The sequence below is a fragment of the Jaculus jaculus genome, chromosome 2, assembly GCF_020740685.1.
Source record: "Jaculus jaculus isolate mJacJac1 chromosome 2, mJacJac1.mat.Y.cur, whole genome shotgun sequence".
Classification (NCBI taxonomy): Eukaryota; Metazoa; Chordata; class Mammalia; order Rodentia; family Dipodidae; genus Jaculus; species Jaculus jaculus.
In genome coordinates, this window is record NC_059103.1 from 47,839,603 (window position 1) to 47,852,374 (window position 12,772).

At 42.6% G+C, this 12,772-nt stretch overlaps 1 protein-coding gene across 4 annotated transcripts in view; it reads right to left on the bottom strand.

Moving 5' to 3' along the window:
* Cep192 (centrosomal protein 192) overlaps positions 1–12,772 on the bottom strand; it is a 117,406-nt gene that overhangs the window by 58,671 nt on the left and 45,963 nt on the right. For all 4 annotated transcript variants that reach the window (XM_045143083.1, XM_045143084.1, XM_045143081.1 and 1 more), the window contains exons 19-21: positions 8,753–8,921; positions 2,297–3,209; positions 394–542 (exon numbers count right to left, since the gene is read on the bottom strand). In XM_045143083.1, coding sequence (XP_044999018.1) covers positions 394–542; positions 2,297–3,209; positions 8,753–8,921 — 1,231 coding nt within the window. The remainder of the gene's footprint in view (positions 1–393; positions 543–2,296; positions 3,210–8,752; positions 8,922–12,772) is intronic.

Sequence of the window (12,772 nt, forward strand, 5' to 3'; positions counted from 1 at the left end):
CTTGCCTGTGAAGCCAAAGGACCCAGGTTCAATTCCCCAGTACCCAAACAAGCCAGATGCACAAGGTGGTGCATGCATCTGGAGTTCATCTGCAGTGGCTAAAGGTTCTGACATAGCCATTCATCCTCTCTCTCAAATAAATAGGGCTGGAGAGATGAATCTGCAGTTAAGGCTCTTGTCTACAAAGTCTAAAGTCCTGGGTTTGTCCCCAGTACCCACATAAAGTCGGATGCACAAAGGGTAGAGGCCCTGGTGTGCCTATTCTCACCCTGCGTCTCTCTTTGCTTACAAATAAATAAATACATAAATAGGAAGAAAAGGTGGGAGGGAAGACATGCACTTTATCAAAATTTGACTGCAAAGCCCAATGAAAAAGACAGGAAGCTTACTTACCTTTTCACCATCAATACTAACACTGAGAACCCTAATGCTGACTTGTAGCCAGCGATCAGTTGGGTTGAGTATGCTAAGGAGAGTCTGTGAGGCAATACCGACACAGCAAGCATGAGGAAACTTCAATTCCTCAGGGACTCTGGCACTCCCTGCAGAAGAAGTCAAAATGCAAGTTACATCAAAGACCTAATTAAAAACACTACTGATTAAATGGAAACTATTATGTAAGAATGGCTGTTTATACCCAACAGCTATAAAATAAATGCCGCAGACCTATAAGAATCTTTTTCTTATTTTTTTCCAGGTAGAGTCTCACTCTAGCCCAGGCTGACCTGGAATTCACTATGTAGTCTCAGAGTAGCCTCGAACTCATGGCCATTCTCCTACCTCTGCCTCCCAAGTACTGGGAATAAAGGTATGCACCACCACACCCAACCCTTTAAGAATCTTTTTGACACTGTACAAACATCAGTGGAGGCTGCCAATAATTTGACTGTTATCTCCAACAAAGCCTACTATTTTTTTATTTTTTTGTTCATTTTTATTTATTTATTTGAAAGCAACAGACAGAGAAAGAGGCAGAAAGAAAGAGAGAGAATGGGCACACCAGGGCCTTCAGCCACTGCAAACGAACTCCAGATGCATGCGCCCCCCCCCCCGTGCATCTGGCTAACGTGGGTCCTGGGGAATCGAGCCTCGAACCGGGGTCCTTAGGCTTCACAGGCAAGCACTTAACCGCTAAGCCATCTCTCCAGCCCAAAGCCTACTATTAAAACTGACAAAATGACAAGAAGGGCTCAGACTTGCTTATCCTTCTGAGCGACACAAGAAGTAAATAATAAAAATATCTTTCATGGCAAAAAAAAAAAAAAAAAAACGAAACGAGCCAGACCCTGCAGTTAAAGGTACTTGCTAGCAAGCCTGGCAGTCCAAGTTCAATTCCCTAGCACCTACATCTGGAGTCTCACAGGCCAGCTAGATGGGTGCACATGAAACAGCAAAAACAAAACAAGGGAAAGCCTGTCTCAAGCAAAGTGGAAGGAGAGAAGAGACACCCCAAGGTTGTCCTCAGACCTCATGTGTGCTCTGTCATCCATACCTACACACACAAACCAGTCTTTGACGCTTCTGCCATGGTACCCTTTTCCTCTCCCAAGTGATAAAGCATTGTCTTGCTAAAAAGAAGCCACAGAGGCTCCACTGGCTGGTGCTTGGCTACACAGGGTCTTGGCTTCAAGCTTTCCCCACAGTTCACAAGGTTACTCTGGATAGCAGACAAAAAGACCACATTCGGCGTGGTGGCGCACACCTTTAATCCCAGCACATGGGAGGCAAAGGTAGGAGGACTGCTATGAGTTCAAGGCCACCCTGAGAATAGATAGTGAATTCCAAGTAAGCCTGAGCTAGAGTGAGACCCTACCTCAAAAAGCCAAAATAAATTTTTTAAAAAGACCACTTTCAAGTAGGCTGCACTTATAGAGCCCAGCTCTACTGAGGTGATGGCTGGCATCAAGGGAAGTAGGCAAGGGATGGAAGCAGGATTACTGGGTCTCACCTCCACACCCTCCTGCACCTACAGTGGAAGGTAATGTTCATCCTACGAACTGACCCCAAAGTGCACATTTCCAAGGTGAAAGAATAACAAAACTCCACATACAAAGAAGGGAGAAAAATAGAGGACAAAAGCATGTCTATATGCACACATTTCAGTGTGGTTCTAAGAAACTTCAGTGACCCCTGCACAGAAATGTTATGATGTTCTCAATATAAGACAAAGGAAAAACTTATCATTAATGATTTCCAACCACTATCTGCTAGAAACATACTAGGGTTTTTTTTTTCCGATCCCATTTGAGAAAATCCAATTTTTAAATATTAACAGTAGAGAAGAAAATCATCTTACCAAGTTCTGCCATCGCCCCTGAGTCCCACAGTTCTGTTCCACCACTTGCACTACTGACAGAATGCACAGGAAAGGGCTTTGCTGTACTCCGCAGGTTTGGGTGTAAGGCATTAGAACACGGGTTGTAAAGAGAAGAGGGACCCATCAATCCAGAGGCATGATTTGGTCCTACACAAATCCCCAAGGCCATATGTTCTCCCGCAACAGCAGGGTAAGAAGAGCATCCTGAAATCCCACAGACGGAGGCACTGCCTGTGTAGCACTGAGTCAAGGTGGCATTCACAGCTGATGGGACTATCCCCAAATACTGTTGAACTAAGGGAGCTGTGTGAAGAGACTGTCCAGTCCAGAGAGGAGGACACACAGTTGGCATGTTCTGCACCTTAGCAACAGAATCATGACCTGGGATGTGGGGCGCAGGGATACACTGGTTTCCAGAGGTGCTCTGATTGGGTACTTGGACACCAGACTCACTGCTGCCAAGTGATGGGCCTTCAGAAGTTATTGTCTGACCTTGGTCCACAGTCTTGAGGCCTGCTACAGGCAGGCATGTTGCGTCTGACCCAGCCCAGTGGCTCAGACCTGGCTTGCTCAGGACAGCATGGCCAGTCAGGTCCTGTTCACTGCGGTCTGACGTCAGTTCCACCTCACTGGCATCCATGGGTTCTCCACTTTTGGAGGAAAGATCCTGACTTGATGTGAAGTTAGGTTCTCCACCTTCTGGTCTGCTACTTGTAGAAGTGGTTTCAGTCACTCTGTCCAAACTAGACTTTATCTGGGTAATACACGGCAGTGCTCTTTTTCCTCTAATTTGCACTTTAACTTGATTATCCAGCTTTTCCACAGTCTGTTCCTCTGATGGAGTTGGACTTGCACGAATAATTGTGGTGCTTAATTCATTGGTGACATCACTCTAAGTGCAACAATTAAGAAAGAGAGAGAGAAACTAAATACATCAGATTCAAACAATGCTAGAAAAATCTCAAGTGTTATAATGAATGTATATAACATTATCCTTCTGAAAAGGAGCTGAATTACACTAAGAAAAAAGGTTTGGTTTTATTTATGTGTGTGTATAGGTATGTATTGTGTGCACATGTGTGTGGGTACGTGTACGACAGCATGTGTGGAGGTCAGGACAACCTCAAAGTATTTGTGTGCTCAAATCCACTGTCTGTTTTGTTTTTTGTCTGCTTTGTTCTGTTTCTTTTTGAATCCAGGGTCTTTCTTGTTTTTGTTACTTCATATGCACCAGGCTAGCTGACCGTGAACTTCTAGATTTTCCTGGCTCTACCTCTCATTGACTAGGGGTGTTGGGATTACACATGTGCACACCACTTTGTGTCTGGCTTTATATGGATGCAGGAAGACTGACCTGACTTGCAAGCTATCAAACAATACGGACACGAAGTTGCAGTCAGCAAAACCCAGCTCTTAGGCCCTCCCACACCCATTATCTGTCTACCCTGTTGTACATATGACTGAATGTTTAAATTGTGTGTACTAAGCTTTTTCTAATTTCTAAGCTTCCATAGTGCTGTTTATTCCCTTAGTTGTAATGTACAACGTGAAAGGTGACTGCTACAGCTCTGCAGAACGGTCAGCTAGAATGAACATAAGTTCTGGAGAGGCTGGGGAGATGCCTCAGCAGATAAAGGGCTTGCTGCACAAGTATGAACAGCTGAGTTCGGCACTCCAGCACCCACACAAAACACTGGGTGCAGTGGTACATGCCTGTAATCCTACTATTTCCCAGGGCTAGTTGGCTACTTTGTCTAGCCAAATCAGTGAGCTGAGTGCAGAGAGGACCCCTGTCTCAATATAAGGTGGATAAGGTTAGAGGAAGACACCTGATAAACTCTGGCCTCAACACACACACATATACACACACACATCAAGCACACCCACATCCATGTACCCAAATGTATACAAACACACAGCAAAGAAAGAAAGAAAACACAGTTAACAAAAATGGTGGTAAACAGAGACTAGATTGTCAATTTTTAATAACTAACCAAAAGTAAGATTTCAGGTGAATTCCTAAGGGACAATCCTCCTCAGAGGTGAAGAAACAGGTTAGGGTGGCCCAGTACTCAGTCTGAAGAATGAGGAGACAAGTTGTACGGCTCCGTCATTTACCACTTAAAACAATGGACCAAGCCGGGCGTGGTGGCGCACGCCTTTAATCCCAGCACTCGGGAGGCAGAGGTAGGAGGATCGCCATGAGTTCAAGGCCACCCTGAGATGACAGAGTTAATTCCAGGTCAGCCTGGACCAGAGTGAGACCCTACCTCGAAAAACCAAAAAAAAAAAAAAAAAAAAAACAATGGACCAAGATAATAAAGAATCAGTACCTACCAACATCAGAAAGAAATCAGAAATGAAAATAATATTGTGTCTAACATTTACATCATATACATAATAACCCACAATAGTCCTACTTAGCACTAAAAAGCAGAATATAAGGATATGATGGAGAGTGAATTAGTGAAGGGGAACGATAGTAGGGGAGTGAATTATCATAATTTATTGAGACAGAAAGAGAAGGGGTGTACCAGAGCCTCCATCCACTGCAAATGAACTCCAGACACATGTGCCACCTTGTTCTTCTGGCTTACATGGGTCCTGGGACATCGAACCTGGGTCCTTGGCTTTGCAGGCAAGTGCCTTAACTGTTAAGCCATCTCTCCAGCCCAAATTTTTTTAAAAAGTTTTTTAAAAAGCAGATGTAATCACATTCCCAAAACAAGCAGACATATACACATAGAAATAGACACAGCAAAGCCAGGCATAGTGGGGCATGCCTTTAATTCCAGCACTTAAGAGGCACAGGTAGGAGGATTGGCATGAGCTCAAGTTCACCCTGAGATGACATAGAGAATTCCAGGTCAGCCTGAGCTAAAGTGAGACCCCACCTCGAAAAACCAAAATAATAATAATAATAATAAATAAAATAAAAATAGACATGTCAACACTCACTTGTCTGGAAGAAATACTAAGATCTCTCTCCTTATCCCTCCACCTGCTACCTAGAACTACACTGTCTCTTACCTGAATAACAACAGCTTCACTTGAAATCTTCTAGAACTAATCTTGCTCAATATAACCCCTCCATCACAAGGCTATTGAAATAGTTTTAAAGAAAATCAAAACAGCCCAGTGTGGGAGCACACACCTTTGATCCCAGTACATGGGAGGCTGAGGAAGGAGTATCACTTTGAGTTCCAGGCCAGCCTCATATTACATAGTAAATTCCAGGCCTGCTAGGACTGGAGTTGAGACCCTTCCTCAAAAAAAAAAAAAAAAAAAAAAAAAAGCCAGGCTGGTGGCATATGCCTTTAATCCCAGAATTCAGGAGGCAGAGGGAGGAGGATCACCATGAGTTCAAGGCCACCCTAAGACTACATAGTGAATTCCAGGTCAGCCTGGGCCAGAGTGAGACTCTACCTCAATAAAACAAACAAACCAAAAAAAAACAATAACAAAAAAAAAAGTCTGGCATGCAATTTGACAGTGTTATCGTGAGAAGATACCTGATGTGATGTATTTCTTCTGTTAATATTGGTCACCATGCTAAAGTGGTGTCTGCTAGGATTCTCTACTATAAACTTAACATGTTTTCCTTTATTATTACTAAAGATTCACTAGAGATACTTTGAGACTATGCAAATGTCCTGTTTCTGCTTAAAATTTGCCCACTCCTCTTACTATCTATTGGCATATCTTACCTTGTGACAGTTACTGTGCTGTTCTAGTGGTAACTTTCTATTTCTCTCACTTCTACATTTAATAATTGGGATGTAGCCTCCGAATTTATATTTTTTAATTACAATAAGATATTCAGGATAGGTATAAGATTAGATCTTATGGATGTAAACCATATTAACATGATTTCAAATGCTACTATCAATGAAAAGAAAGCTAAGTTGTTAACATGTCTCAGAATGTCATGAACTTAAGGAAAATAGTATTTATGATTTGCAAAATTTGTTCAGTTTTTTATAAAATATTAACTTGAAATTGAAATTAGTTTTCTTTAGAAACTGCACATCCAAACTTTTTAACAATGTCTAAATTTATATTACTTTGGGGCTCTTTTTTTTTTTTTTTTGGTCAAAATCTTGAATAAAGTTACCTATACCTGGCATGATATAAAAAAATAAACAAATTAAAAAAAAAAAAAAGTCCAGCATGGTAGTACAAACCTTTAATCCCAGCACTCAAGAGGCAGAGGTAGGAGGACTGCCATGTGTTCAAGGCCATCCTGAGAGTACAGAGTGAATTACAGGTCAGCCTGGGCTACAGAGAGACCCTATCTTGAAAAGCCAAAAGGAAAAAGAAGGCTGGGTGTGATGGCGCATGCCTATAATCCCAGTACTCAGGAAGCAGAGGTAGGAAGATCACTGTGAGTGCAAGGCCACCCTGAGACTACATAGTGAATTCCAGGTCAGCCTGGGCTAGAGTGAGACCCTACCTTGTGGAAAAAAAAAAAGAGCCAAGTGCTTAGTGCCGGATTTTGTGCCTGGCTTAAACCTGAGCTGGCTGACTTTGCAAGTAAGTGCCATTTACCACTGATCCATCTCCCCAGCCACCCAGTGTCCAGCTTTAATAGCCCTCTAACTTCCAACTTCTACATGCAAGACTCACAACACTGTCTTCTGCATCACTCTTCTCTTGTCTTTCTTTTCCATGAATAAGATCCACTAAGCTAACTATGACAATGACACTTGGAGACAGAAGAGGGAGTGTTGTGAGTTCAACCTGTGCTATGCAGAAAAGTCCTGTCACAAGCACACACAGTCACAGCAGTCATTCTAAGCTTCTTGGAGTGCTTCCAATGAAGCACATCATTCTTTTTCTTTTTTGGTTTTGCAAGGTAGGGTTTCACTCTAGTCTAGGCTGACCTGGAATTCACTCTGTATTCTCAGGGTGGCCTCGAACTCATGGCGATCCTCCTACCTCTGCCTCCCAAGTGCTGGAATTAAAAGCGCTGGCCACCACGCCCAGCTCACATCATTTCTTTTTTTTTTAGTTTTTCGAGGTAGGGTCTCACTGTAGCCCAGGCTGACCTGGAATTCACTATGTAGTCTCAGGATGGCCTTGAACTTACAGCGATCCTCCTACCTCTGCCTTCCAAGTGCTGGGATTAAAGGCGTGCGGCTCACATCATTTCTTAATTCAGTATCTTCCTCTATCTATTACCTGGCTCCCTCCCAATTTGAGTCCAAGTAGATCTGCAAAATAAGGCTTCAGTACATTATTCCTCTCATAAACTTTTTCTAAACCATCTTCCACTGCTCTGAAAGCAGATTTTTAATCACCTCCTTATGATGACCCAGGTGGGTTTCACTACAAAGCATGTCTTCCAGTTGGGCTTAGTAGTATGCAGCTGTAATCTTAGCATTGGGGAACAGAATCAAGGCTAGCCTCAGATACTACAGAAAATATAAGTCAAGTCCACGCAACCTGAGACCCTATCTAAAAAAGGAAATAAGGGGGCTGGAGAGAGAGAGCTCAGCAATTAAGGCAAAAAGCCTAACAACCAGGGATCGATTCCTCAGGACCCATGTAAAGCCAGATACACAAAGTAACACATGCATCTGAGTTCACTTGCAGTGTGGCTGGAAGCCCTAGCATACCCATTCTCTCTGACTCCTGTCTGTCTGTCTCTCTCTTTCTCTGCTTGCAAATAAATAAATAAAAGTATTAAAAAAAAAAAAAAAAAGGACTGGAGAGGTGGCTCACCAGTTAAGGCACTGATACCAGGTTCAATTTTCCAGTACCCACATAATGCCAGATGCATAAGGTGGCACAGGCTGGAGTTCATCTGCACTGACTAAAGGTCTGGCATGCCCATGCTACCTCTCTCTCTCTCTTTCTCTTATAAATAAATATTTTTTAAAAATAAAAATGAAAAATGAAGTACAGAGCTGAGCTTGGTGGCATATGCCTTTAATCCCAGCACTTGGGAGGCAGAGGTAGGAGGATCGCCATGAATTCCAGGCCACCCTGAGACTCCACAGTGAATTCCAGGTCAGCCTGAACTAGGGTGAGACCCTACCTCAAAAGATTAAGAAAAAAAAAAAAGTAGTAGAAAGCATGTTTTCCACCAAAGAACATTTTTTATAGCTTACTATTTTGAAAAACTTCCAAAAATATAGACAATATACCATGATCACACAGTTAACTTTATTCAGAAAACTTTTGATAATATACTGTGATCACACAGTTAACTTTATTCAGAAAATTTTGAGAGCCAATACAAACATGTTTCTACCTCCAGTTCCAATGCCAACATGAGCAGCACTTTCACATGTGATGTATTAGCTATACATACACAATTCATTCAAGATAGCAACACAAAACTTTAACAAGCCGGAGCTCTACTCTGAGTCAAGCACCAATACCACCTCAGGTCATGAAGCCTCACTAAGAAATAGTCAAGATGGCACCCACCTTGCAGCCCTGTGGGTCCTCGTCAGCAGCTGAGGTAGGAAAAGTACTTCTTTGCTCAGATACATATGTCAATCTACTCATATCAGTATGGGAACATGCCAACTGAGACAACTCACTCTCACAGGGGAGGTTCTGACGATGGACTGAATCCAGAGACTCCAAAGCACACCTGAAAGAGAAACAGGAACTTCAGACTGGAATCTGTATCAGCAAGTGACCACTCAGCAAGTAACTCAGACTAAAAGTCCCTATTTATATTTAATTATCTAAAATAAGAAATCAGCCGGGCATGGTGGCACACACCTTTAATCCCAGCACTTGAGAGGCAGAGGTAGGAGGATTGCAGTGAGTTCGAGGCTACCCTGAGACTACATAGTGAATTCCAGGTCAGCCTGAGCTAGAGTGAAACGCTACCTTGAAAAAAAAAAAAAAAACTATAAATAATATTACTACTAATAACCTAATGAGTTACCCTTAAAAACGTGATAATTGAAATAATAAATACCATGTACAGACATATAACAATTAGCTATTTATTTAGTAAAATAAGTGAGTACCTGACAGACCAGTTAATAAAAGCATTAAAAAAGTCCTGCCCTTGGGCTGAAGAGATGACTTGGCAGTTAAGCGCTTGCCTGTGAAGCCTAAGGACCCAGGTTCCAGGCTCGATCCTCCAGGACCCATGTTAGCCAGATGTACAAGGGGGCGCACGTGTCTGGAGCTTGTCTGCAGTGGCTGGAAGCCCTGGCGCACCCATTTTCTCTCTCTATATATCTGCCTCTGTCTCTCTCTCTCTCTCTTAAATAAATAAATAAAAATGAACAACAACAAAAAAAAGTCCTGCCCAGAGCCAGATGTGGTGGCATATGCCTTTAATCCCAGCACTCCGGAGGCAGAGGCAAGAGGATCACCATGAATTCAAGGCCACCCTGAGACTACATAGTGAATTCCAGGTCAGCCTGAGCAAAAGTGAGCCCCTACTGAAAAAAAAAAACAAACAAAAAACCACCTCCCACCCTTCGGGCTAGGGAGATGGCTCACTAGTAAAGGCAATTGCTTACAAAGTCTCGTGGACTGATTGCAATTCCCCAGTACCCATGTAAAGCCAGATGCACAAAGTGGTGCATGCATCTGGAGTTTGTTTGCAGTGGCAAGAGGCCCTGATATGTCCTTTTTTTCTCTCTCTCTCTCCCCCACCCACTCTCTTTCCCTTCTAAATAAATGAGTTAATTAAAAAATAATAATTTGGGTGGTTAGGTGTGGTGGCACACACCTTTAATCCCAGCACTTAGGAAACAAAGGTAGAAGGATTGCCATGAGTGCAAGGCCACCCTGACTATTGAGTGACTTCCAGGTCAGCCTGGGCTAGAATAAGACCCTACCTTGAAAAACCAAAACAATAATTATAATTATTATTTATTATTAATTTATTATTATTATTATTATTATTTGGGGCTGAAGAGATGGCTTAACTGTTAAGGTACTTGACTGCAAAGCCAAAGGACCAAGATTCAATTCCCCAGGACCCATATAAAGCCAGATGCACAAGGTGGCACATGTATCTGGAATTCATTTACAGCGGCTACAGTACTGGTGTGCCCATTCTGTCACTTTCTCCTTCACTCCCTCCCTCTCTCTCTCCCTCTTTTTCGCTCCTAAATAAATGAATAGCCAGGCATGGTGGCATATGCCTTTAATCGCAACACTCAGAAGGCAGACGTAGGAAGACTGCCATGAGTTTGAGGCCAACCTGAGACTACATAGTGAATTCCAGGTCAGCCTGAGTGAGACCCTACTCTTTTCAGATGGCAGTGACCTTGGGATGACTCAGAAGTCATTATGGTGCTGAGAAGTGACAGAGGAGTGCTCAGCACTGAAATATCTCAATCACACCTTCCATGGTTCAGGGTCCATTGCAGAAGATGTGGCAGAAAGAATGTAAGAGCCAAAGGAAGGATAGGGCTCTTTGCAATGTGCTCCTCTAGACACAAAATGCCCTGGATATCCATGACCTCACAGTGACTGACACTGCCTACACAAGACCATCATAATAGGAATAAAAAATCATGACATCAAAATAAAAGAGGGAATGATTGAGAGGGGGAGGGGATATGCTGAAGAGTGAAGTTGCAAAGGGGAAAGTGGGGGGAGAGAGGGAATTACCATGGGATATTATTTACAATTATGAAAGTTGCCAATAAAAAATAAATAAATAAGTAATAAAATAAAGACCCAGTTTTTTATTATTATTTTTACCTATTTATTTGAGAAAGAAAGAATAAGGCAGAGAGAGAGAAAGAGGGTGGGTGAAAATGGGTGCTCCAGGCCTCTAGCCACTGCAAACAAGTTCCAGACAAATACGACACCTTGTGCATCTGGCTTATGTGGGTGCTGGGGAATTGAACCTGGGTCTTTGGCTTTACCGGCAAATGCTTAACTGCTAAGCCATCTCCCCAGCCCCAGAGCTTTTATTAAATGTCTTTAAAAAGTCAAAATCAAAGACAAGATCAGGGGCTAGAGAGATGGCTTAGCAGTTAAAAGTGATTGTCTATGAAGCCAACCCAAGTTTGATACCCCAGTACCCAAGTAAGCTAGATGCACAAGGTGGCACATGTGGCTGGAGTTTGTTTGCAGTGGCTGGAGGTCCTGAAGCACCTATTCTCTCCCTCCCTCTCTCTGGCTTTCTCTCTTGCTCTCTTTCTCTGTCTCCTAGCTGCCTTTCTCTCTCAAATAAATAAAAAAAATATTTTTTTTAAATCAAGGTGAGATTGTAAATTATACAACATATACCTTGCGGAAAACACTATCAGGAACCCAGAGAAAGAAATGTGGAACAGAATGAAAGACAAATGCCAAGAAGCTATGCCACTGTAGTACCAGGTTGCTCAGAAGTCCCCAGTGTAGGGCAGAGGTGTGAATTCATACCAGTGGTGAAAAGAAGCTGATTGCCACCAGCCAGCAAAACCTGCCAGCACACTGCTTATGGGGATGGAACCACTGCAGAAATGGGACCTCTCTGTGAAGCCATAAAATTTCAACACTGAACATTTTTGGCTGTTTGTTTTATTTGTGGGGGAAGTGGTTTGTTTTGAGGTAGGGTCTCACTCTAATCCAGGGACCTGGAATTCACTATATAGTTTCAGGGTGGCCTCGAACACACTGCAATCTTCCTATCTTTGCCTCCCAAGTGCTTGGATTAAATGAACACCCCACCACACTCAGCTGTTACGTTTTTTAAATTAGGGAAAAAAAATAAATGCAGAAGTCAAAAAGACAGAGCCCACAAATGCATCATGAGAGTGCCCTAAAGCAGAATTCATGCCTGAACCCTCCCAGTAAAACGGTACACTGTGTGACAGGGTAGAGAAAAATGAAGAGATACTATAGCAATGCAGGTTAATAAAATTCTTAAGACCTGAAAATGAAGACTGAAAACCTTGCAAAATGATCAAGTCCGTCCAAAAGCACAGAGAACGGGGCTTGTCCTGATTCCTCCAACAACCCACAGTCCCAGGTTTGAGGAAAGTACATATCTTAGAAGCATACCATAACAAACCACAGCCAGATAATCTTCAGATCTAGTTGGGTTAGATGGCTTCTGAGGCCCTTTAAATAAGTATTACCTATGAAATATGTATATATTAAAGAGTATTTGACAATGAGGCATCTGCACTGAGTAACTAGACCCAGGCTTTCCACTGCACTAGTTGATCTTACGTTTCAGGTGGATACGTAAAACTCCCATACACCAGGAAAAATAGAGCCTAGATAGTTCTGAAATTCACTATTTAACATTTTTATCACTTCAGTGGAATGACAACATTTTTAATTTATTAGTGTATTTTTTTAATTTTTGGTTATGTTTTATTTATTTGCAAGTGACAGAGAGAGAAAGAGGCAGATAGAGAGAGAATGGGAGTGCCAGGGCCTCCAGCCACTGCAAACGAACTCCAGATGTATGCACCCCCTTGTGCATCTGGCTTATGTGGGTCTTGGAGAATCGAGCCTCGAACCAGGGTC